Source organism: Squalius cephalus, assembly GCF_949319135.1.
Source record: "Squalius cephalus genome assembly, chromosome: 25".
Lineage (NCBI taxonomy): Eukaryota > Metazoa > Chordata > Actinopteri > Cypriniformes > Leuciscidae > Squalius > Squalius cephalus.
In genome coordinates this window covers 22,913,621-22,937,730 of record NC_137146.1, presented here as the reverse complement: position 1 = coordinate 22,937,730, position 24,110 = coordinate 22,913,621, and the positions used below count along the sequence as shown (strand labels likewise).

The following is a 24,110-nucleotide window of genomic DNA, read 5'->3' as shown; positions in this document are numbered from 1 at the left end:
TTTTCCCGGGATTCTCAGTGAACATCAGCTTTGAGTTCTGTATTAGCAATAAATTTCCAGTGCATTCATTGCTTGTCTGAGATGTGAGATAGCCTCAGCAGGTTGTAAAGTAAATCAAACCCTCATGTTGGTTTTGTCTGGTTGTATGCTGACAAAGAGGTCAAACCCCAGGGAAAATACTGTAACACCATCCAACGTTTCAATACAAATTTTTAATAAATCATTTTGAATCAGGGCTGTTCAGATGTTCTTTATTTAGCGCCCCTTTATAGTGTGCAAATACATGTTCATTTTCCCTTCTGGAACCCAACAAAAAAGTGTATCTATCTATCTATCTATCTATCTATCTATCTATCTATCTATCTATCTATCTATCTATCTATCTATCGACGCAACTGACTCTGGTAGGTCACATGAATGAAATTTGGACGTACTGAACTACATCCGACTTGTCACTCGGATGTAGTTCAGTACGTCCAAATTTCATTCATACTACCCATATCATACTATATACAGTAGAATGTACTTTTTTAATAGTCGTAAAGTAAATTCAAAATCAAATGTAGTACCAACTCTGACAGTATGCGATTTCAGACGCAGCACATATCTTTGTTATGTCTCACAGACAAGAAATATACTTTTCATATTTTATCTTATGTCCTCTACAGTAGACATCAGGACTCTTCTACAGAGACAAGACAACAACTCAAGACAATCGAGGCATTTTCAAGGCATTTTATTTCAGTAATATCATCTGTAACATATTTGAATTTTCAGAATGCAAAAATAAAATTGCAATTAATTTTATATAGCTATAGCCCACTGTCCAATTTTGGGACTGGATAAAGCTCCTGCCTCCCTACAACCCGAGGAAAAGCGTGGAATGTCCTCAGTGGCATGGATGGTCTCACAAACATATGTCTTTCAAAGAGAACAAAATGGGCAGCTGGGCTCTTAAACTGATACAGCATATAAAATGGAACAGAGTAAGTCTGTTTTCCACATCATATCACGTTAGTATTGCGATGTGACTTTACTCAATTCATGCAAACCACATTATATAATATTTCAAACATAATTCAGCATGTCAGTGACAGATTTCAGATCTCTGATTTGAGAACACAGTAATCTTGTGTCAGAATGAGTTTTTCATCCGTTACGGTAATATAAATGTCCATTCCTCTTGAAGGGAGTTTTGTCACACTTTATATTTCTGTTTCCCCGTCTCGCTGATGACGCAGATGTGCTGTGAAGGGGAAGACATCGCTTACGTGAGTCAAGTGATAAATAAAGCACAAAAAAGAGCTGTAAAAGTAACACAGCGAAATGTTTGCTTCTGCTTGTCTGCAATGTGACAGATAGATGTTTTCCATCACATTTACAGCTTCAGGAGGGGCTTGAACACATGATGTGTGAGGCTGATTAGAGTTTTCTAGGAAAGATGAATGCTGTGCTGCATGCCAGGTTTCATTTGGATGTTCACCAAGTCCTGCTCAACACTCAGTGATGACATCCATGCTGTAGGTTCAGAGATTCATCTCTTATATAACGCTCTATGATGAGCTTTGAGATGGGGAGGCCTTTTTATGCAGCTTAAAGAGTTAGCTCACCCACAACTGAAAATCCTGTCATTAATTACTCGCCCTCATGTCGTTCCAGAATCGTAAGACTTTCGTTCATCTTCAGAACACAAATGATGATATTTTTAATGAAATCTGAGAGCTTTCTATCCCTCCATAGACAGCAACACAACTACCACTTTGACGCTTCAAAAAGGTCATAAAGAGATCATAAAAGTAATCCATGTGAATTGAGCGGTTTAGTCCAAATTTTCTGAAGAGGCTTGCTCACTTTATATGATGAACAGATTTAATTTAGGCTTTTATTTACTCAAATGAATGAAAGAATTTTCATTCGTGCAGAACACGTTTTTGCATTTTATGATCTCTTTAAATAATGAACAGATTGAATTGCTTTTGTTCACTTATAAACATTGATCAGCGAATATGAACAGAAGCTCAACCGAACCTGCTTTACGCGTGAGAACAAACCTCTTGCTGAAGCTTAGCCTGGGAAAACCCAGACAACATCCGGCAAATTCAGATTTGCTCGAGAAGTAGTCTGGCAAAGAGCTCATTCAAGCCCATTTCCATGGCCTAGAAATCGCGGCACCAATCAGAAACGTTGAGGCGGGCTTTACACAATGATGATCGCTCTGATTGGTTTTAGGTCTATCCAATTGCGCCCAGAGGCATTTGAGCGACGTCCGTTCAACTTTTAAATGCTTTATTATATTCAAATTGCAAACACATGAGGACAGTCTCCATGAAAGACCCACTGGCAGATGAACGTGCTACTACATTTCTCTCCGAAACGGTAGGAAATAAAATTAGATTTAATAGATGATTTTAACTGTGACAAGATGATTGACAGGGCAGTTTACGTGACAGGATGCACGCGACAGATCCGTCCAATAAAGATGACGAAGTAGTATGTTCCAAAGCTTGCCTACTTGTTTGCTACACATTCAAAAGTAAATACCTTTTCTTCACAAAAGGAGTACATACTTTTATGGCGTAGTGTAACTTAGGCGAATTGGGACACCGCATATGGCTTTACACGATGCCGATCGCTCTGATTGGTTTTAGGAGTTTTAGGTCTATCCAATTGCGCCCAGAGGCATTTGAGCGTCGTCCGTTGGTGACGCCCCTTTGGAAATGAGTTATTAAAGGAGCTTTGCCAGACCATAACTCAGTTACTACTGAGAATGGTCTGGTTTTAACCAGGCTAGCTGAAGCTCAAACGTGCTGCGTAACATGAGAATGAACCTCATTGGTTCTCGCACATCAAGTGAAAATGCTTGAGCTTCTGTTCACCACAACTGATGTGTGTATTGATGAATGTTTAAATGTGAATAAAAGCCTAAATTCAATCTGTTCATCACATGAAGTGATCGAGTCTTCAGAAAATTTGGACTAAACCGCTCAATTCATATGGATTAGTTTAATGATCTCTTAATGAATATTTTGAAGCGTCAGTCGCATAGCTGTCTATGGAGGGACAGAAAGCCCTCAGATTTCATTAAAAAAATCTTAATTTGTGTTTCAAAGATGAATGAAAGTCTTACAGGTTTGGAACGACTTGAGGGTGAGAAATTAATGACAGAATTTTCATTGTTGCATTTTCCTGTTGCTCTAGAGATGAGTTGACTGGATCACAAAATGTGGCACTACCATTATAACATGCCTAATGTTCGTACATTTGTACTCTCATCGTTTCATCTTCAAAAGGTCATGGAATTTAACAAAAATAGACGTAATATTACATTGAGGTCCCTGAAGTACTCATTGTAGTCCAGAGCGTAACCCACCACAAAACGATTGGGAATGACAAATCCAACATCTGCAGAGAAACACAAGTAATCAGTTCTCATGAATCACAGCCGTGTTCAGATAATCATATTGTGATCCATTAAGGCCCATTTCCGCTGGGCAGAAGTATGTTTGAGCACCCTTGAGCACTCACAGTCAGGGAGCTCTGCCGCCCCGTGAGGAACCCTCTTCACCAGCAGCCTGAGGGAAGAGACACAGGAACACATTAACACCCTTAACCTCCATTAGATCAAAACCATGAAAATGTCGAGGTCTGCCCCTCTTCTTCAGCTTGATTTGATCTCAGGCCACGCATCCTCTTCCATTAGCTATGTTTCCATCAGTGGTGTTTTAAAATGAGGAGGCAAATTTATGTCCCTGTTACACTTAATTTTCCTGGTTAAATAAACATTACATAAAAAAAGAGACCAAATACAATAGTATTTTGTATTTTTACACTAACTAATGTTTTATCACACAAACCAATCATATCTAATCATAACTGATCATTTCCAATCATAGCACGATGGAGGCATTTCCTCCTCTCACATGACTTTCCCCCATTCCTTCTCAATTACCCCCCACCAAACTCAGCGCACACTTTAAGGGGTCTGTTAAAGGTCCAAGGGCTCAAGGAAGGCACGCCTCCCGCTGTAACTTTACCCGCTGGTGTCGCTGTTGGACAGTGTTACTTTATAAAAACGAGTGACTTTTACACTTTTTAAAGTCACATTTTGTAATATTTGTGTCGTTTTATTTTTTGCAATATCAGTATTTTCAAATCCAGTTTTTTTAAGGAGACACTGCCTCCCTTTCCACCTCAGAGGAAAAGTATTTGGTTTCCATCCGCCTATTTTTATGTGAATGTTTGGATATCTCATAAAAAAAACGCTGGATGTAAGTGCTAAGATGCGCTAAAATCGAAATCGGACAAACGTTTTAACCAGAATGCATTGCATTTGGCTCCGCATTAAGTCAAACTCACCTTCTGTTTATTGCATTTCGTCTGCATGTCATTTATGATGTACAAAAAGGAACCACAGTGGCTTCTCAAATTGCAGCAACTTCCATTTTTACTACAGATATTTTGCAACAATTTTCCAGCAAGTGACGATTTTGTGCATATGTTAAATTCACAGCTTTAGATGGAAACATAGCTATTGCCTTAATGTAGTACCCCTTCTCACCCTGCAACTTTAACCATTTTGGGCTGGAAAGTCTCCACGTGCTGTAGAAGGGCTCTCATTGTCTTTCCTGTGTCCACTATTGCCTGTGAGGAAATGAATACATATAAGATTACACTGTAATGGAGATATAGTGCTACATGCCTTGCTGTCTACAGTCATTCAGATGTTCCTGTAGAGTTTCGCAGGTGCAGATTCCATGTGGATTTGCTCAAAGTGTTTGACTTTGATCTGAAATACTCTACATATACAGCAATTGTGTCAAGCAGATTCTTCATTTACAGCACACAAGAAAAACTTGCAATTGATTTCAAAAGAGTTTGATTTTAGCTAACAATGCAATACACAAATCGGTCAAAAGTTTGGTGTTGGTGAAATGTTTTTATGTTTTTGAAATACGTTTCTTATGCTCTCCAAGGCTGCATTTATTGGATGAAAAATACAGTAAAACAGAAATATTGTGAAATATTAGTACTTTTTAAAATAACTGTTTTCTATTTTAATGTATTTCAAAATGTAATTTATTTCTGTGATGCAAAGCTGAATTTTCAGCATCATTACTCCAGTCTTCAGTGTCTCATGATCCTTCAGAAATCAGTCTAATATATTGATTTGCTGCTCAAGAAACATTTCTTATTATTATCAATGTTGAAAACAGTTCAAATCTGATTAATATATATATAAGCACAGCCTTCACCCCTGGAGTGCAGCTACGATGCCTGAAATTCTGTCTAGGCAGCACAAGACTTTAAATGAGAGTTTAGTAACATAAAAAAACGTACTCAAAGTTATGGAAATAATGATCAACAGCACTGTTATTCAATGCTGCAGCACATGGAGTGATCTACATGGGTGATTTCATTGGAAAACGTCTGATGTGAAATCTGATCTGAAAGGAAAATACCTTTCTACTCTATTGTTTTCCAGACAAATCCCAGACTACCCTGCACATGTGCCATGGGAATTGTTCATAACAAACTTTGTTTGCTTCTCTCTTGCATTTCATTTCAGTTAGTTTGTGTGATTTTGTTAATATATTTATATGTCTGCATACTTTGCTAAACCCACTGTGAAAAGCACAATCTTACCTCCACAATCAAGACATTCTGTGTGGCATGTGAGGGGAAAAAAGAGAGAGAGAATTGTGTTAGAATTTAGAAAATCCAAAAGATTTAAAACAACATCCAAAAACAACAGAGACATCAGGAGAGAATCTGGATGTTATCATCATAGAAAACACACACTGTGATTGTTTGGTGGAGTATTTTAAGTAGATCTGATCCCATGCAAGCACAGCCACCTTATTATATGGCATTCTATTATATTCTTAAATTATACTTGTGTTTTCATGAGTAAAGATCATAGAATGACCCATGGTCCAACCATGAAATGCCACACTAACAGTTTAATTTAGTCCTATTTGGGGTAATTTATTCATATTTTCAGTAATCTTTTTTCCCATCATAAGAACTCCATGGATCATGTAATTTCAATACACCACCGTTCAAAAGTTTGGGGTCGGTAAGATTGTTGTATGTTTTTGAAGATTCTCACAAAGGCTGCATTTATTTGATCAAAGACTGCAATATTGTGAAATATTATTCCAAATTAAAATATCTGTTTTCTATTTGCATATATTTTAAAATGTAATTTATTCCTGCGTCTTCAGTGTCACATGATCCTTCAGAAATCATTCTAATATGCTGATTTGCTGCTCAAGAAACATTTCTTATAGTCAATGTTGAAAACATTTGGGCTGCTTAATATTTTTGCAGAAACCATGCTATTTTGTTTCAGGATTATTTGATGAACAAATCTTACTGACCCCAAACTTTTAATTGAAATGCATTCTAGACAAGCTATAGAAATGACAGATGGCAGATTACTGGTAATGAATATAATCAATAACAGTCATCTGCTCACTATAGAGCTGCCTGAAATCTCTATATCGGACACATCTGTAATAATAAAGCAATTCTGGATGCTGTACCATGACTATAGACGGGAGTGAACAAAAGAACTGCAAACCTGACGATTATTCTTGTGGATTTGTCATAAGAAGTGACCCATTTGCCTCGAGAACAGCTTCAGTCCTGCTTGGAGGACTGGATGATATTGCACCATTCATCAAGGATACAGCCTCTGGCTCTTTGCATGATAGAGGTGGGAATCTATTTGCAGTTTTGTGCACCAGAATGTCTCAATAATGGATAATGTTGAGGACTGATGAGGCCAAGAAAAGCACTTGATGCTTGTAAAAACAAGTTTTTGAGTTCTTGAACAGTTCGACCGGTTTTATGGTGTCATGTTTGTGCTAGAACTATGTGTTCTGCACAGGATGGAACGGCTCTCATATTTTTTATTGGTCAAATTATGATTACCACAGTATACCCAGTCAGATTCTCGTTCTAGATCTAGGTTCACTGGATAGATCCTGTCAAGTCTCATGTCAAAGAATTATACCTAAAAATACAATTAAAAACTGATTACAAAAGGATCTACATCTTGACTCCATATCTTAAATTTTAGCAGCCATTACTCCAGTCTTCAGTGTCACATGATCCTTCAGACAACTGCTTCATATTTTTGTGGCAACCATGATACTTTTTTTTTTTTTTCAACAAACAAGTCCTGGTAGTTCAGAAATGTCTCAGTCTTATAAGGTCTCAGAACTCTGGATATAATGATGCGGTTTGTTGTTGAAAACCTCAGACACATGAACACCAGCCTTAGAAGCTGTATGTACTTTCTCACTAAACTCGCTAACCTAAATCGTCCTACTATATGAGAAATAGTGTCTGAGTCACTAATAGGCCAATAAAGCCCATTTTCACGCATTCTTATGACTAATAAGCAAACATGCGCAATACCTTTCCTTTCAGCATGGATAAGTCGTCAGGTCCAATAATGTGCAGATCTTCAGTGGACTGGTCATTCTGTAAAAGACACAGAGACAGACGTTAAAAGCCCCCTTCTGTGGCCCTGTCAGCACATATGATCTTACAGTCTCTATAGACAGAAGCCGCTTTTGTCTGCTGAGAACAATTGGGTTGCGTCCTCTTCTCAGGGTCAAGTTGAACCTTTGTGAAGGGGTGAAGTGGCTCTTCTGTGCTTGAGAAGAACGTTCTGGCTTAGTTGTGTTCAGACAGGAAGCGGGACCATGATGATGGAGGCTCCTTAGAGGCCCATGAGTTACAGGAAAACACAGACTGTGAAGACCCACCCAACCATGACAGAACAACTTGACCTTTACTGTATCCCCTTCGATTGGATTTTCTCTGTGTATTTCAATTACAGATAAACACATATTGTGATAAAATACCAGTATAGTACTAAAAGACATTTTTGATTACTGTAGTAGTACATTTGGATTTCTCTATCATGGTAGAAAAAAATGTCACTGTGTGGACATTTTTGTCAGTCTGAGTCAAGAAGTTGACGTTAAAATGTCTGACACACTCACACTCTCTCTCTACTCTCTCTCTCTCACACACACACACACACACACACACACACACACACACACACACACACACACACACACACACACACACACACACACACACACGTCTGGTTCACTATCTTTGTGGGGACTCTCCATAGACGTAATGGTTTTTATACCGTACAAACTGTACATTCTATCCCCTTACACTGCCCCTGCCCCTAAACCTACCCATCACAGGAAACATTCTGCATTTTTACTTTCTCAAAACAACTCATCCTGTGTGATTTATAAGCCTTTTGAAAAGTGGGGACCGCTGGCTGGTCCCCACAATGTAGGTGATCTCAGGTTTTACTATTATGGGGACATTTGGTCCCCACAATGTAATATAAACAAGGGCACACACACACACACACACACACACACACACACACACACACACACACACACACACACACACACACACACACACACACACTTACTTAGCTATCTGGGGACATTCCATAGAGGTAATGGTTTTTATTCTGTACAAACTGTATACTATCTCCACTTACACTAACCCTATCCATCCCATCACACAAAACTTTCTGCATTTTTACATAAAAAAAAAACAAAAAAACTTTAATTACTTTATTTTTACACCAGATTTACAAATGAGGACGTTCCTAAAGGAATTTTTTCTGGAGATTTTGTCAGGGTTTGCTCACTTCTGGGTACAAATTTGTCCCCAAAATAACACACGCACACACACACACACACACGCGCGCGCTTACACACGCACAGCGAAATTAAGAATTGGTCCCATCTCTGTGGTATAGGTCTACTGTGTTTGGCAAATGTAGTAATATCGTGCATTGTTGTACATCATCCAGGTATTCAGACAACTGCACTCGTCCAATGTCATACTCTGCACAATATACATACAGTATTGCATACAGCAAAAATAATAGAGTAGCATAAACACTATTCTGAGCACATGCACCTATCTTTCTGACTAACATGTGCACAGCATTAGAGCGCCCTCTGCTGACTACAGCTGATGACGGCCACTTTACCTCAGTTACAAAGCAAACACAAATGATTGGCAGAGTATTTGCACTAGAGGGCTACACTAAGTGCAAAAACAGCAGTGTAAGAAATATTTAGATGCTATTTGCACTAAGTGTAAATAGTGTTAGATGCTATTATACTTAGCTAGTGCAAATAGTGGCAAATACTAACAAATACTTTGCACGTCAGTGTACTGTAGTACACTGTAAAACCGTATCTAATAACGGTTTATATGCTTATATTGATTAAAATCATGAATAAATGTTGCCTTATTAGGACCTTACTTGTCTCTGTGCCTATAAGGCCCTCCTCTACACCTACACCTACCCATAGCCTCATTGAACCTGCTAATCAGTAAAGGTGTACTTTAAGGTCCAGGAAATGATGGCTGTATATGATAATACTTTGAAAGGCTATGTGATCGACTGTATGCATAGTATTCGCATATTCTTCGGGCTTAATAATATGAGCTGCACGTGCAGCTCAATTATTCTCTTTATAATCATCAAATTTCAAATTTCTCTTTATTTTCACTTTTCGAATATTTCCTTAATTTTTTTTTAAATACACGCTTCTCTTTTTTTTTTATAAACGCCTGATTTGTACTCATACTGGTCACTATCCTTATTCGCCATGCCACGTTTAGCTACGGTGACAAGCCAGCTGTTCAACCTGATTCAACCAGTCAATGGTTGGCGGAGATAGTGTAAATAGCCTTTGCCAACAAGATGGCCTATTTGCTACTTATTTTAAAATTATCTTGCAGTGTATTCTTTTTTTCCAGTTTGGTAAGTTTGGTCATTTCTGGGTGTAAACATGAGTTGATGTGGATTTAAGGGGTGTGTCAACTATGTTTTTTATCAGTGAAAAAAGTAAGGTAAACCAGGTAAGATGTGTTAAAAGGTATGCACTGAGAAACATGATAGAGTTTTCGCTATATGCTTTCTGCTTCTCCTCACCAGATAGCTCTTAAAGCGGATGAACTCTACTCTGGTGGTCAGTCTTCTGTTGGCGCTGCGACTCTGAGCTTTGATTGACTCCACCAGGTCAGAACAGAACTTGTATCCTCCCTTCAGAACACACAGAACCATCATGTCATGATGTCCGATGTCTTCAAGGATGTCTCTGGCCAGACACTCAATCCTACAAATCACATTAGATCACAATGTTAGGAACTGTGTATGTGGAGATCATGTGATTCCATAAATTAGATTTAAGGGTCACATGAAGTTAATGTGCAAAGTTGTAGATCAACCCAAATTACTTTGGAATGTGATTGTGGAGCAGGAAGCACAAGGCTAAACAATGATGAAAATGAATATTTGAAAGTTCATGTTTTTACATCATACTCATTTACTCCAATCAAGAGGAAAACACAGATATTTAACAGCATTTAGCAATATTGTTTTTGGTTTTCAATAATGGTTTTCAAAATGCCAGACACAAATAAGTAACAAAAATAGTTAAGTAGTTGTAAATGACAATATCTCAATAATATCCTAGTTGTTTCTCAAACATTTTGCTTAAGTTTTCTGCTCCTTGGATTTTTCTTCAGAGAAAAAGATACACATCTATTCTAGAGATTCAGAAAATTTCTCCACAAAGTCTCAAACTGTGCTCAGATTTGCCAAGATCTACAGTATAGTTTGCGAAGTCAGAAATCTCAATATGAACTCCAAATTTGACCAAATTCTCTGTTCTGATCTAAAGTTGTATTTGTTATCACTTGTCAACAATGCACAGTGAACTAACATGAATTTTTACATTTTCGCAAATGTTATATGTGTCCAGAAGAGTGTTTACCTGTTCATAATGACTCCATGAGGGATGTACACACACTCCAGATCACCCTGGTAATGCTCAGGATAATTAAACAGCTCCAAACTGTAACCTGACCACCCGTCTTTAATCTATATCAACAGTCAATAAAACAGTTCAAGGTTTACTGTAAGTAAATGCAAAAAGAAGAAGAAGAAGAAAAAAATACTATGCAAATTGAACAAGCTGTCTTGTCATTTCAGCTGAAATTGCAATGAATAAAATTCAATATGTCAGGCATATTTACCACAACGCCTGGTTCTTTCCTCTGGACATCTGCCATGCTCGTGGTCATATGAGCGAGAGTGCATTAAACTGAAGCTTCCTGAGAGAGGACGAGATGTAGTTTACACACACCCACTTTACATCACTAAACAAAACACAGTGGGGTGCGTTTTACATGTTTTCATTATCGAAATATGCCAATACTTTCCTTTTTGATAGACATAGACATAGTTTAGTTAAAAATATTTATAATGGCTTTTATGAATAGAGGTTTGTTCTTTCATGAGTCACTATTAACTCAAGTCATGTTGCTTATCATAACTTCAGCACAACAGAATCTCATTCACGATAGACCTACATATTTCTCCTCAGCATTTGGACACAGATTTAAGCGAGTCTAAGTCTATTCAAGTGTTATAATGTTTGTACTGAAAATAATTTACCATAACATTGTAAAAAAAACATTAATTAATCAACACCAGTGTTAAGCTTCACAACAAGAAAGCTATAGGCTTAAGTCCTCGGAAGTTTGTAGGTATTTACGAGGTGGGAAGTCGTTTACGACGGCAGGAGCGTTAAGTCACTTTTGTTGGAGTAAGATGGCGGTACTTTCTCTTAATTAATTACACAAAATACAGCAAGGTTCTTAAACTCTAGTTCTAGAAAATGAAGAACAAAGATTTGCATAAGGTGTGCTTTGCTTTTTTATGTTTTTAGTTAATTTATGAAGCCACTGCAAACTTTATCGTTATGCTACATTGTTATTGTTATAATGCTATCATATTCTGTGCAGGCAATTTGCTTACAGCGCTGTAAATAGAAAAGCCTGACAATTTCACAGCTAAATACCTTGAAGTATTGTGGTATTCTGCCATGTTTCTCACTGACACGCCCACTCCTATACAACATTGTGGTGGCGTTCATGTGCGTTCAACTCATATACGATCTATACAAGATGACTTGAACACACGTCGTGCAAGGTCGGACTTGGAAATTCCACCAATAATGAATAAAAACGCCCCCTAAATTCAAGATATGAATTGCCCTTGTATGAATTATTGTATTCTGTGTTTATAACATAATATAGTTAAGCAATATGCACGAGCAGGAGCGCTATTTTTTCAAATATCAGAAAATAGCACTCAGCCTCCTGTATCATTCTAAGTTAAAAATATAAATTGCCAATTTTTAGACAACGCTGTTTACTGTTTTTTGCTCTATTTTGCCAACGAAAAATAGTTCCAAACAACACAGAAAAGTTGTGTCTCCCTGCAACACACAGCGGTGATTCGTTCTCGAACGATTTATCGTTTTTGAGCGAATCAGGTGAGTCAATGATTCAATGACCCATTAATAAAATCAATGGACACTTGCTTCTACAAGAATTGTTTGAATGAATCGTTTGAATGAATGATTCCCTTATCAGAAGAGTTGTCCAAGAGCCAAGGATCACTTGTGGAGAGCTTCAAAAAGACCTGCAGATAGCAGGATACTGTTGTCTCAAAGAAAACCTTAAGCAATGCACTCCACCGCCATGGCCTGTATGCACGCTCACCACGCAAGACTCCATTACTGAAGAAAAAGCATGTTGAAGCTCATTTAAAGTTTGCTGCACAACATTTGGAAAAGCCAGTGAAATACTGGGAGAATATAGTGTGGTCACATGAGAGCAAAATTGAACTGTTTGGATGCCATAATACACACCATATTTGGAGGAGAAATGGCAGTGCACATTACCCTAAAAACACCATACAACTTGGTGTTGGCTCTTGGACAACTCTTCTGATTATTCTTTTCACTCCTCTATCAGAAATCTTGCGAGGAGCACCTGGTCGAGGCAAATTTATGGTGAAATTATTGTCTTTCCACTTCCGTATTATGGCCCCAAAAGTGCTCACTGGACCATTCAGAAGCTTAGAATGGCGCCTATAACCAATGCCATCATTATGTTTTGCAACAATTAGGTTGCGAAGGTCTTGAGACAGCTCTTTGCTTTTACCCATCATGAGATGTGTCTTGTGTGACACCTTGGCAATGAGACCTTTTTGTAGGCCATCATTTGGGACTGAACCAGCTGTTATTAATTTCCACTGACAGGGGGCTGGATTGCCTTTTAATTACTGTAAGTTTTCAGCAGTTGTCTTGGCTTTCCATGCCTTTTTGCGCCTCCCTTTCTTCATGTGTTCAATACTTTTTCCCTGTGTCATTTCATATTATTACACATACCTTCATTTCTGAACTTATTTTTGTTTGTTTCTTTGTATGTATGGCTTACTTGGGTTGTTACCAACATCTGGTGAAAATTTCATGTCAATAGCACCTTTGGAAATATATTTACTGAGAAAAATGATGACGTGTTCAATACTTATTTCCCCCGCTGTATATATATATATATATATATATATATATATATATACACCCCTCTTATATATATATATACACTCACCTAAAGGATTATTAGGAACACCTGTTCAATTTCTCATTAATGCAATTATCTAATCAACCAATCACATGGCAGTTGCTTCAATGCATTTAGGGGTGTGGTCCTGGTCAAGACAATCTCCTGAACTCCAAACTGAATGTCAGAATGGGAAAGAAAGGTGATTTAAGCAATTTTGAGCGTGGCATGGTTGTTGGTGCCAGACGGGCCGGTCTGAGTATTTCACAATCTGCTCAGTTACTGGGATTTTCACGCACAACCATTTCTAGGGTTTACAAAGAATGGTGTGAAAAGGGAAAAACATCCAGTATGCGGCAGTCCTGTGGGCGAAAATGCCTTGTTGATGCTAGAGGTCCGAGGAGAATGGGCCGACTGATTCAAGCTGATAGAAGAGCAACTTTGACTGAAATAACCACTCGTTACAACCGAGGTATGCAGCAAAGCATTTGTGAAGCCACAACACGCACGACCTTGAGGCGGATGGGCTACAACAGCAGAAGACCCCACCGGGTACCACTCATCTCCACTACAAATAGGAAAAAGAGGCTACAATTTGCACGAGCTCACCAAAATTGGACAGTTGAAGACTGGAAAAATGTTGCCTGGTCTGATGAGTCTCGATTTCTGTTGAGACATTCAGATGGTAGAGTCAGAATTTGGCGTAAACAGAATGAGAACATGGATCCATCATGCCTTGTTACCACTGTGCAGGCTGGTGGTGTTGGTGTAATGGTGTGGGGGATGTTTTCTTGGCACACTTTAGGCCCCTTAGTGCCAATTGGGCATCGTTTAAATGCCACGGCCTACCTGAGCATTGTTTCTGACCATGTCCATCCCTTTATGACCACCACGTACCCATCCTCTGATGGCTACTTCCAGCAGGATAATGCACCATGTCACAAAGCTCGAATCATTTCAAATTGGTTTCTTGAACATGACAATGAGTTCACTGTACTAAAATGGCCCCCACAGTCACCAGATCTTAACCCAATAGAGCATCTTTGGGATGTGGTGGAACGGGAGCTTCGTGCCCTGGATGTGCATCCCACAAATCTCCATCAACTGCAAGATGCTATCCTATCAATATGGGCCAACATTTCTAAAGAATGCTTTCAGCACCTTGTTGAATCAATGCCACGTAGAATTAAGGCAGTTCTGAAGGCGAAAGGAGGTCAAACACAGTATTAGTATGGTGTTCCTAATAATCCTTTAGGTGAGTGTGTGTGTATATATATATATATATAAGAGGGGTGCCCTTTTTTCACTTGAGCACCTGCCCTCCAGAATGTATGTGCACAGCCCTGATATACAGAATGTAAAGAAAGTAAACAGGGATCATTTTCATTTCATGTTGACTTTAAAGGGATGAAATTGCTCAGAGACCATTCAGGTTATCTAAAATGATCTTTATTGCACTTATCTATTGCTGTAAAACTTTACAGAAGCCTTTCAAACTAATTTTGAAGGACCAGAAGAGGATGAGCAAAGACACTGGCAGTTTTGCCTGTTTCAAATGTTGTTCTTGCATATTTGCTGAACTAGCTATCATCACGCTCAGTTATTAGCAATGTAGATGGTTTTGTGTCGTTCCACCATGTCAATATCTCTCTCCATCTGCTTCATCTCCAGCTCCAGACGCTCCTTCCTGTATTTTTTGGGAGCTGTGTCTGTGACAACAGAGAGGCTCTGGTACTGATGATGAAGGTCGTCCCAGTTCTTCTTCAGAGCCTGTCAAAAGTCATCAAGTCATCAGACATATCTTGAAATATAAAAACCATCAGTGTTGGGGGTTAGGTAATCAGATTACTTTTTCAAGTAACTAGTAAAGTAACTTTTTAAAATTTACATCAAAATATCTAAGTTACTTTTCCACATTTATTGACTGACAGCTCTCCTGTCCCCTTGTTGAGAGAAATAAAGTGAGGAGGTGTTGTGTGCGCTGTGTAAACATGATGGTTATTTTAGTTCTAGACTAAATATGAACATGCATTTACTCATCTCACTTGCACAAAAACATTCATCAAAATGAATAAAAACAGGAAAATGCAATTTCAGAATTTTACGCAAAACTTTTATAATTAACTATATTAAATTACACAAATCTACTTTATGTATTTAATCTCACTTTATTAACCAATGTCTTTGTTGCTGACCTTCAAATATATAATTCAACCATATAATAAGCAAAAATAACTTTAAATTAGATTTAGAATAAATAAGAGTGTTGAACTTCCTTCTCCTGTATCCTATTGTTCTTTACTCCAGAATAGCAGCACTGCTGAAAGGATTGTTTAACTATACTGTACAGGAGTGAATATGCATTTCCATCAGCCTAAGGCTTATTCATTTCACTTTTGGTGTGAAAGGGCCTTAACATTTGCCAAAAATATAACTTTTTTTGTTGTTATTAAAAAACAAACAAGCAAGCCCAGCCCAGGTGAGAAAAAGTAACGCAAAAGTAATGTAACGCATGTAACGCATTACTTTTCATAAAAAGTAACGCTATTACTTTTTTTTGGAGTAATGCAATATTGTAATGCATTACTTTTAAAAGTAACTTTCCCCAACACTGAAAACCATTGTATAATTATTAAACACTACAGTTCTAGGATCAAGAAAAATGTTTCAAAGAAATTGACACTTTTATTCAGCAAGAACACATTGACTAAAAATGACAGCAAAACATTTATAATGGTACAAAAAATAATAATTGGCAACACTTTGTCTTTTTTTTTTTTTAAATGTATAAATTATGCCTTGTAATGCAACTTATAATGCATTGTAAGGTCACATGGGTAATTGTAACCACAGTTATAATACATTATAATTCTTATCTATTCATTGTTACACCTTTAGAAAGTATTGCATGCAAGTATTGCTGCAAGTAATGCATTAAAACAAATGATAAACAACCAATTTCAGATGTAACAAGGAATTTTCAAATATTATAATGTATTTTAACTTTGGTTACAATTATTTCTGAAAAGATATAATGCATTATAATGTATATTACGAATACCTTGCATATAATATATTGCATTATATTATATGTAATTAAATATGTTAAAATTTAAAGCTGTTAATTTAAATTGGAATAATATTGGAATAATAAAATGTTCCTTTTTTTGTCTGAATTTTTGATCAAATAAATGCAGACTTGGTGAGGATAAGAGACTTCTTTCAAAAAAATGTAAAATATCTTACTGACCCCAAACCTTTGAACGGTAGTGTACATGCAGTCTCTACGATCTCATATAAAGCGAGAGACTAACATGGGATATTTGTACTTTAAAGTATTAATTACACTTCAGGACCATTTAAGCAATCTGCAGATGATTAAACATGAGAAAAAATCTTAAAAAGACATGGTGACCAGTCATAAAAAAAATATATGTTTTCCCTTATAAAATCATTTACATTTGTGCTTAAAATCTTAATATTTAAAAAAGGTAATGTTAATTTTGTTTACATTTACTCATAAAGCAGAGACTTTTATCCAACACAACTAACAAACTGAGGGACAACTACAGTCCAAACACAAGCAATTGATCATCAGGAGATTAACACTGCTAGTTCAGAAGCACAAAGTTCCTGAGGAAGATGACGGATGTGTCTTCCAGCAGAACACAGGCTATAAACAATTAGAGATTGTTTCATTCAGAGTACAATTGTATGTTTACCTCTAGGATATGGTGTCGTTCTTCACCAGAGAGCTGTTTCATGGCTCCTTCTCTCATACGCTCCTTGACATAGTTGTCATATTCCTCTTGTGCTTTCATCACTTCCTCTCTGCGCTGAAGAAGGTACTCTGGAGTTTGGCCATAGTCCTGAGAACATGCAGAAAAAGACAGGCCTGAGGCTTTTCTTACTGTTTTTACAGTATGCAGTGCTGGGTAGATTACTTACAAATTGTGGTCGATTATTGATTTTGAATTATGACCACACAAAAAAGAAAAAAAAAAGAGAGAGAGAAAAGTTAAGTTATCCATTACATTACACATTTTAGGTAATATAATCTGACTTTATGATGACTACTTTTGACCTAACTCATTTATCAAATTGATTTGATAAGATAATCTTGTACAATATTGATATAAAAATACAAAGAGAAAGAAAATGTATACCATTCTTTGTTATCAACAACATGAAGTGCATTTAACATTATATTACGGCAGGGTTTGTGATGGAACTGCAGGGGGTCTGTGAGTTTAATAAAGAGCTAATCATTAAATCATTCAAATACATAATTTTAAAATAATAAAGATATAATATAATAAATATATAATAAAAATGTGTTTGAAAGACAACAGGCTTTCAAAGACATAGCAATTCACAGTTAAATAACTTACTGAGTAAAATTGAAATAATAATTAATCATTCGTTCATCAGGAGTTGATTAGTTAGAGTTGATATTCAAAGTTGCAATGTTGAGAAAAAAGTGAAATGATTTCTGTAAATCCAGTGATGAAATCCAGTACTTTGTGGCCTCTCAATTTTCCATGTAATTATATCCATAGTGGCTGGTCTGTGTGTGCAATTTCACAAAACTAGAAGACATTCTGAATGTGTGTAAGCGATATGTTTTTTAGAAAGGAAAATGTAAAACATGAAAAAGAAGAATTAGTGAGCATCAATAAATAATGAATGATTTACTACCATTGTGTGAATAATATGTAATCAATAAAAAGTTACTGTAGTCTGATTACGAGTATTTTAAAATGTAAAATGCAAAAGTAATTTGTGGAATCTGATTATGTAATCCAGATTGAATGTAATCAGTTGCTGCCCAGCACCGGCAGTGTGTATACTGTGCACAGTGTGTTTTGTATGCATGATGAAATAGTACAAGAGCAACTGGAACATGAAACTCACTTTCACATCACTCTCCTCACCTTCTTCTTTATGAATTTCGGGATGAGACCAGAGTTCTCCAGCGGCTGTTTGTCCCCCTTCTTGGTGTCAGCATACACTGGCTGCACTTTCTTTGGGAGTGCCATGATGTTCTCAACGGCGTTGGTCTTAATAAAGTTCTTGTTGGAGTAGAGACCCATGAGCGGCTTCTCAGTTCTTGCAGGTACTGGTGGTTTACCATGTAGCTCATCACCCTCATATTTAAATGGTTTCTCTGAAATAGTACAAATAAATGATCCAAGCAAAGCTTTAGTGGTCCACACATGATTGTAATTAAAATATATTTATCTGTATTTAAAAAGGTCAATATTATATAACGAATGCTCAAAATGTCTTAAACAGCAAATGCAGGACATGTACTCTCAGGGAGTTTAGGTTCCTTGGAGTGTTTCTGTAGAAAGTTTGTTGCCAACGGTACGTCCACTTTTGCTGGTCCCATTGTCTTTTTGGGGGATTTGTTCACCTTTTTCTCCAGCTTCACCTGCTCTCTGAACTTTGACATGTACCTGGAAATTATATTAATGATATTAATGGATGAAAAGATATTAATGGATGAATCTCACCAAAAGAGAAAGGTGGCCTTTCATTCCAAAATCAATAGGAAATATAATATAGTAATCAAATTTTAAACATTTTTATAATAATACATTATTACATAATACAAAATAATACATTTTTAAAATATATTTCACATTTTGACATCAATTTAAAAAAATCATATGATCAATAAGATATGACAACATATGTTTTACATTGTTTTTAACTCATCAAGGTAAATTAAGCAATCTTCACCTTTTTTGAATAATTTATACAAGATAAAAAAATCAGTTTAATGTAATTTATGTTTAAAAATGACTTAAAACATCCAAGTTGATTGTACTTAAAAATGCAAGGCAGCTAACGTTACTTTTTTTTTTTTTTAGTGTATCGACAACCGTGGTTCTTACAGGTTTGTTTGTAACACAATTCTGAGAGATACTCGAATCTTACATTAACGTTACATACTCATAAGAAGAATTGAAGCAAGAATAAGTACAAATACTTTACCATTTAAATAGATCAGTTTTAATAAGCTTCCCATTAGACCTGGTGGGAATTGTACTTAATTGTAACAATGTGAGAAAATGGTGTTACAATGTAAATAAATAAACTACTTTTTAAATATCAAAAGAGAATTAGAAAAAAGATAGAACACTTTATAATATCATCTTATTGCGGTATTAATTTTAGATCTTAAAGCTGAAACTCTACCTGGGCGCTTTCATGGCTTTTTCTTCCTCTCTGGGAATAAGGTTATAGATGCTTTCTGGAGGATAGATGATGTTGCTCATGATGTCTGATAATAAAGACACAAATGAGAGAAAAAAGAAAAGGTCCCGCTGCACACTCACACTGTTTTATGAGCATAAAATGGCTGGTCTTATTTAACAAACGTCTCTATGACAACCACTGCCAGGCAACATTAAACAGTCTCCCCTTGTTTTATTTTCTCCCGCATTAGGCACAAAATATTCTTATAGTTTCAGTTGTTTAAACGTCCAAGTTTAACAAACCTTACAAAAACATGCACATGCAAACGATTTGGTTTAGTATTATGATTTGAAAATGACGGTACTACTGAGAATGCGTGACGAAGGCCACGTAAGGCTCAGAACGTAAACGGAAAATGTCCTTTTGCTGTTGCCGTACTGACGCTGTTTGTTTACATGGCCCACGCTATGCGCGCACGTGAAAGTGAGATTACAATAGGCTGTTAGTCATATAAACGTTGTGCTTTAGGTAAACCTCACTTTTTGTACTCTACATATTGCCAAATATTTGTGTAAATCTATTATACGTTATCATGTACTCCTATCAGAAAACATTAACTTGCAAACCTAATATTCTGCGGATAGACAGACTGTCAGATAGACATAAGTGTAATAAGTGTACAGTTTGTAGTTATTTTTCTCTGCATTTTAAGGTGCATGTCATATTTTAAAATATATTCCAGATAATTGCCATACTTAGTCTTCATTAAAGTCATGTAATCACTTGAAATTGATAAAAACGAAATCTTTTTTTCCCCATGTTACACTCGTTTCATGTCCAGCCAGCCAAATAATGAAAAATAAAAACATTTATTGGTATTTTTCTTTGATTGCTAAAAGCTAAATGTTATGAGAACTTATGACTAAATATATTTAAATTGCACACCACATCAGTGCATGAAGTCGGCAGGAAATGAAAATTCATCCTATCTATTTTCTAAATGCATGTTTCTTATTGCGAACTCTTCATCCATGCATATGTTTTTTTTTTTTTTTTTTTTTTTTTTTTGACCTCGTAATCTTTTATTCAAAATATAATTTGATTTATGCAGTGAAACGCCAGACTCTCTGGTGATGTAGCTACTGCATGCCAGACTTCTCCCATCATTTAGTCTGATTAAACCATCCCTTCAAGCCCACATTTCAAAATTCAGTGAGTGGAACCAAGTCCCTGCCCTACTTTTATTCCTTTTTCAATAATTTGTTACATTAAGATATCACAATGCAGAAGAAAAGATGTCTATACTTCCATTTCATTGTGACTTGTAAGGCCCTGTTCTAAACGGCACACTTCATGTGCATCTGTGCTGTTCCACAAGACTGCAGGGTGTCCCATTTGTCATTTTAGATTACAGAAGGAAGCAGACTCACACCCGACAGACAAAGCAGCGTTATGTCATGAAAGTGTGGAACTGGAGTAAGACGCCGAAGGCTTAGGGTTCCATTGGGACGGGCTGTGTGTTTATTAAAACAAATCTTTACATAGATTAAACCAATACAAATTGGTCAGTGCCAGTTTCACAGACAAGTCTTAAGATAGTCCCAGACTAAAATGTATGTTTGAGCTGTTTTAAATATGTACTTAAAATATGTCAGTGCCATTGTTTTGTCTCAAGACGCACACCAGTCATGTTTTTTCTAAGACACGTTTATTAAAGCTACTCAAATGCTCTAATTGAACTAAGGCCTAATCCTGGCTTAGTCTAAGCCCTGTCTGTGAAACCAGGCCTAAGCATTACATTTTGTATTTTAGCAAAAAGCATATTCACTGACATGATTTTAATTCTGAAACATATTTCTGCTTCCTAGATTATATGATCTTTTTTCCAAGATGATCCCTGCAAGTTTCGGCCAGCTGTTGGCTAAAGTGAGCAAGCTGAGGACCCACCTGCTATTTGCTCCTTCATACTTCACTACAGCACGGCTATCAAATCAAAACTCTAAACCGCATGAAAGAAACATTCTCCTGATGGGTCCTCCTGGAGCAGGGAAGACCTGTGTAGGGCGGATTGTGGGACACAGACTAGGTATGCCTGTTATTGATATAGATGACGATGTTCTCGAAAGGACGTGGGGAATGAGTGTGGCAGACAAGCTCTCTGAAATCGGAGGCGATGGTTTTATTGAAGAAGAAGGTAAAGCAGTGTGCAGGTTTGCAGCCACAGGAAGTGTCATCTCTCTGACCGGCTCCAATCCCCTGCATTCGGACGCCATGCGGCACCTGAAGCGCTCTGGACTGGCCGTGTACCTGGATGTGGACACAGAAGATATCATGCAGAGACTCTCTCGAATGAAGGTGAACAGGATTGTGGGTCAGGATGCTGGTGTTTCTATGAGAGAGATATTACATTACAGGAAGCAGTTTTATGAGAAATGGCTAGATGCGAGAGTCCTTTGTGGGACAGGAGACTCCGTGGAGGACGTGGCTGATAAAGTCCTGAGGACTCTGCTCAGATATGAGGATTCAGAATCAGAGGTGTTTGTTTCAACGAGGAGCCAAATGTCAAGTGACCCCAAGTTCTTCAGTGATGTCGTCCTAGAGGGTCTTGCACCGGATGGAGGGCTTTACGTACCAAAAAAAGGTTTCCCCAAACTGGAACCTTCCGAATGGTTGAGAATATCCAGCATGCCGTATGCCACGAGAGCTGTGGCCATACTGGAAAACTGTATCCATCCTATGGATGTGTCCCCTGTAGAATTGAGCACAATGGTGTGTCGTGCTTACGGCCAGAAGTTCGCCGATCAGTCGGTTGTGCCTCTGAAGCACCTCACTGATCATCAGTATCTTCTAGAGCTCTTTCACGGCCCAACTGCCTCGTTTAAAGACCTGGCACTGCAGTTGATGCCTCAGCTGTTTGCCCACTGCCTGCCACAGATGTGCAACTACCTGATTCTAGTGGCCACATCTGGAGATACCGGAAGCGCGGTGCTGAACGGCTTCAGCAATCTTAAAGACAGTGACCGGGAGAGGATCGGCGTGCTTGTGTTTTTCCCTGAGAACGGAGTGAGTGAGATTCAGAAGCTACAGATGACAGGATTTCAGGAGGGCAATGCCAAGTCCATCAGCGTCCAGTCCGATTTTGACTTCTGCCAGAGGAGCATTAAACGAATGTTTGGGGACTCAAGCTTGATCGGACATTTAGCTGTGGAATATGCCACGGTTCTCAGCACCGCAAACTCGATAAACTGGGCCCGACTGCTCCCACAGGTGGTCTATCACTGCTCGGCGTACATGGACCTGCTTAGAAATCGCACGCTGGCTTTCGGAGACCCCATTGACGTGTGCATCCCTACCGGAAACTTTGGCAATGCCATGTCAGCCCTGTATGCCAAACAAATGGGAATCCCCATACGGAAGGTGATCTGTGCATCCAATCATAACTGCATCGTATCCGACTTCATCGCTAGTGGCAAGTATGATCTCCGCAACCGGAAGCTGCAGGTTTCAAACTCTCCCGCCATTGATATCCTGAAGTCTTCCAACCTTGAGAGGTTCATCCATCACGCTTCCGGTGGGGATGGAAGTCTTGTCAGAGATCTGTTTTTGAATCTAGAAAGAGAGCGCATCTTTACAGTGTCGGAGACTTTACGGCAGAAGATAAATCTGGAAGTTCAAGCTGGTTGGTGCTCTGAAGAAGACTGTTTGAGGGCCATACGGGAGGTGCACGCGACAACAGGCTTCATAATGGACACTCACACAGCGGTCGGGAAAGTAGTCGCCGATCGTATACATGACAAAACCTGCCCGCTTGTGATATGCTCCACTGCACACCACGGGAAGTTCGCTCCGGCTGTCTTAAAAGCCCTTCAGTGTCAAGATATCCCACCGGATCCTGTTGAGCAGTTGGATAAACTCTGCAGCATTGGAGGCCGAGAGCAGATGCATGACGCTCTGCTGAAGTGCATGGGAAACAGCGGATACAATCCACAGGAAGTATGTCAGGCTGACTATAACAAGCTCACAGATGAAGTAGAAACTATGATACAAGACTCATTTCTGAGAGTCCAGTGAGACCTGCAGTACCTGCACGTGTCCACTTGATGGCAAAGTCTGTCAAGAAACCCCAAACATTATAGTTCCGTCAAATCTGAACACAAGGTGACAGTAATGTCATGAGATGTTGCTCGAATGCTTTTCATGTAAGTCCATAAACTAGTCTTAATTGTACTTTATCATAATCTCTCAGATGTTTTATTAATTTGGTGTTGATAACTTTATTAAAAAAGCCTATTTATACTGATAGTTGCTAAATTGCTGGCAACAGCAAACAGTCTACAGTTACATAATGAAATATTACTTGGTGGAATTATTCTTTTTGAATATTATTAATAAAAAAATAAAAAAATATTGAGCATTTT

General features: G+C 37.8%; 3 protein-coding genes across 6 annotated transcripts; 1 reads left to right on the top strand and 2 right to left on the bottom strand.

Annotated features, from left to right (window-relative positions):
- Window positions 1-822: 822 nt before the first annotated feature.
- prtfdc1a (phosphoribosyl transferase domain containing 1a) lies at window positions 823-11,198 on the bottom strand. 2 transcript variants are annotated; one of them, XM_079863884.1, is made up of 9 exons: window positions 11,113-11,198; window positions 10,851-10,957; window positions 10,007-10,190; window positions 7,426-7,491; window positions 5,644-5,661; window positions 4,559-4,641; window positions 3,526-3,572; window positions 3,326-3,402; window positions 823-1,246 (listed from the first exon to the last, which is right to left on the bottom strand). In XM_079863884.1, the coding sequence occupies exons 1-9, from the start codon at window positions 11,158-11,160 to the stop codon at window positions 1,199-1,201; spliced, it is 678 nt and encodes a 225-aa protein (XP_079720010.1). In that variant the 5' UTR covers window positions 11,161-11,198; the 3' UTR covers window positions 823-1,198. The 2 variants fall into 2 exon arrangements, with proteins under 2 accessions (XP_079720010.1, XP_079720011.1); XM_079863885.1 differs by lacking the exon at window positions 10,851-10,957.
- A 3,717-nt stretch (window positions 11,199-14,915) lies between these two features.
- enkur (enkurin, TRPC channel interacting protein) lies at window positions 14,916-19,772 on the bottom strand (the record flags this gene model as incomplete). The annotated part of the gene is made up of 5 exons (XM_079863909.1): window positions 14,916-15,258; window positions 17,211-17,357; window positions 18,423-18,655; window positions 18,802-18,947; window positions 19,693-19,772. The coding sequence occupies 5 exons, from the start codon at window positions 19,770-19,772 to the stop codon at window positions 15,085-15,087; spliced, it is 780 nt and encodes a 259-aa protein (XP_079720035.1). The 3' UTR covers window positions 14,916-15,084.
- Window positions 19,773-20,134: 362 nt separating this feature from the next.
- On the top strand, window positions 20,135-24,110 carry thnsl1 (threonine synthase like 1). Of its 3 annotated transcripts, XM_079863908.1 has the most exons (3): window positions 20,827-20,904; window positions 21,100-21,207; window positions 21,561-24,073. In XM_079863908.1, the coding sequence occupies exon 3, from the start codon at window positions 21,583-21,585 to the stop codon at window positions 23,761-23,763; it is 2,181 nt and encodes a 726-aa protein (XP_079720034.1). In that variant the 5' UTR covers window positions 20,827-20,904; window positions 21,100-21,207; window positions 21,561-21,582; the 3' UTR covers window positions 23,764-24,073. The 3 variants fall into 3 exon arrangements, with proteins under 3 accessions (XP_079720032.1, XP_079720034.1, XP_079720033.1); XM_079863906.1 differs by lacking the exons at window positions 20,827-20,904; window positions 21,100-21,207 and adding an exon at window positions 20,135-20,220 and having other exon boundaries at window positions 21,561-24,110; XM_079863907.1 differs by lacking the exon at window positions 20,827-20,904 and having other exon boundaries at window positions 20,978-21,207.

Excerpts from the sequence above, each read along its gene's own strand:
- prtfdc1a (XM_079863884.1), bottom strand. The coding sequence starts at position 11,160 with ATGACCACGAGCATGGCAGATGTCCAGAGGAAAGAACCAGGCGTTGTG. Across the intron at positions 3,573-4,558 it reads AAAATGGTTAAAGTTGCAGG|GCTGCTGGTGAAGAGGGTTC; the intron begins GTGAGAAGGGGT and ends CTCTTCCCTCAG. Across the intron at positions 1,247-3,325 it reads AGTACTTCAGGGACCTCAAT|CACATCTGCGTCATCAGCGA; the intron begins GTAATATTACGT and ends TCCCCTTCACAG.
- thnsl1 (XM_079863906.1), top strand. The coding sequence starts at position 21,583 with ATGATCCCTGCAAGTTTCGGCCAGCTGTTGGCTAAAGTGAGCAAGCTG.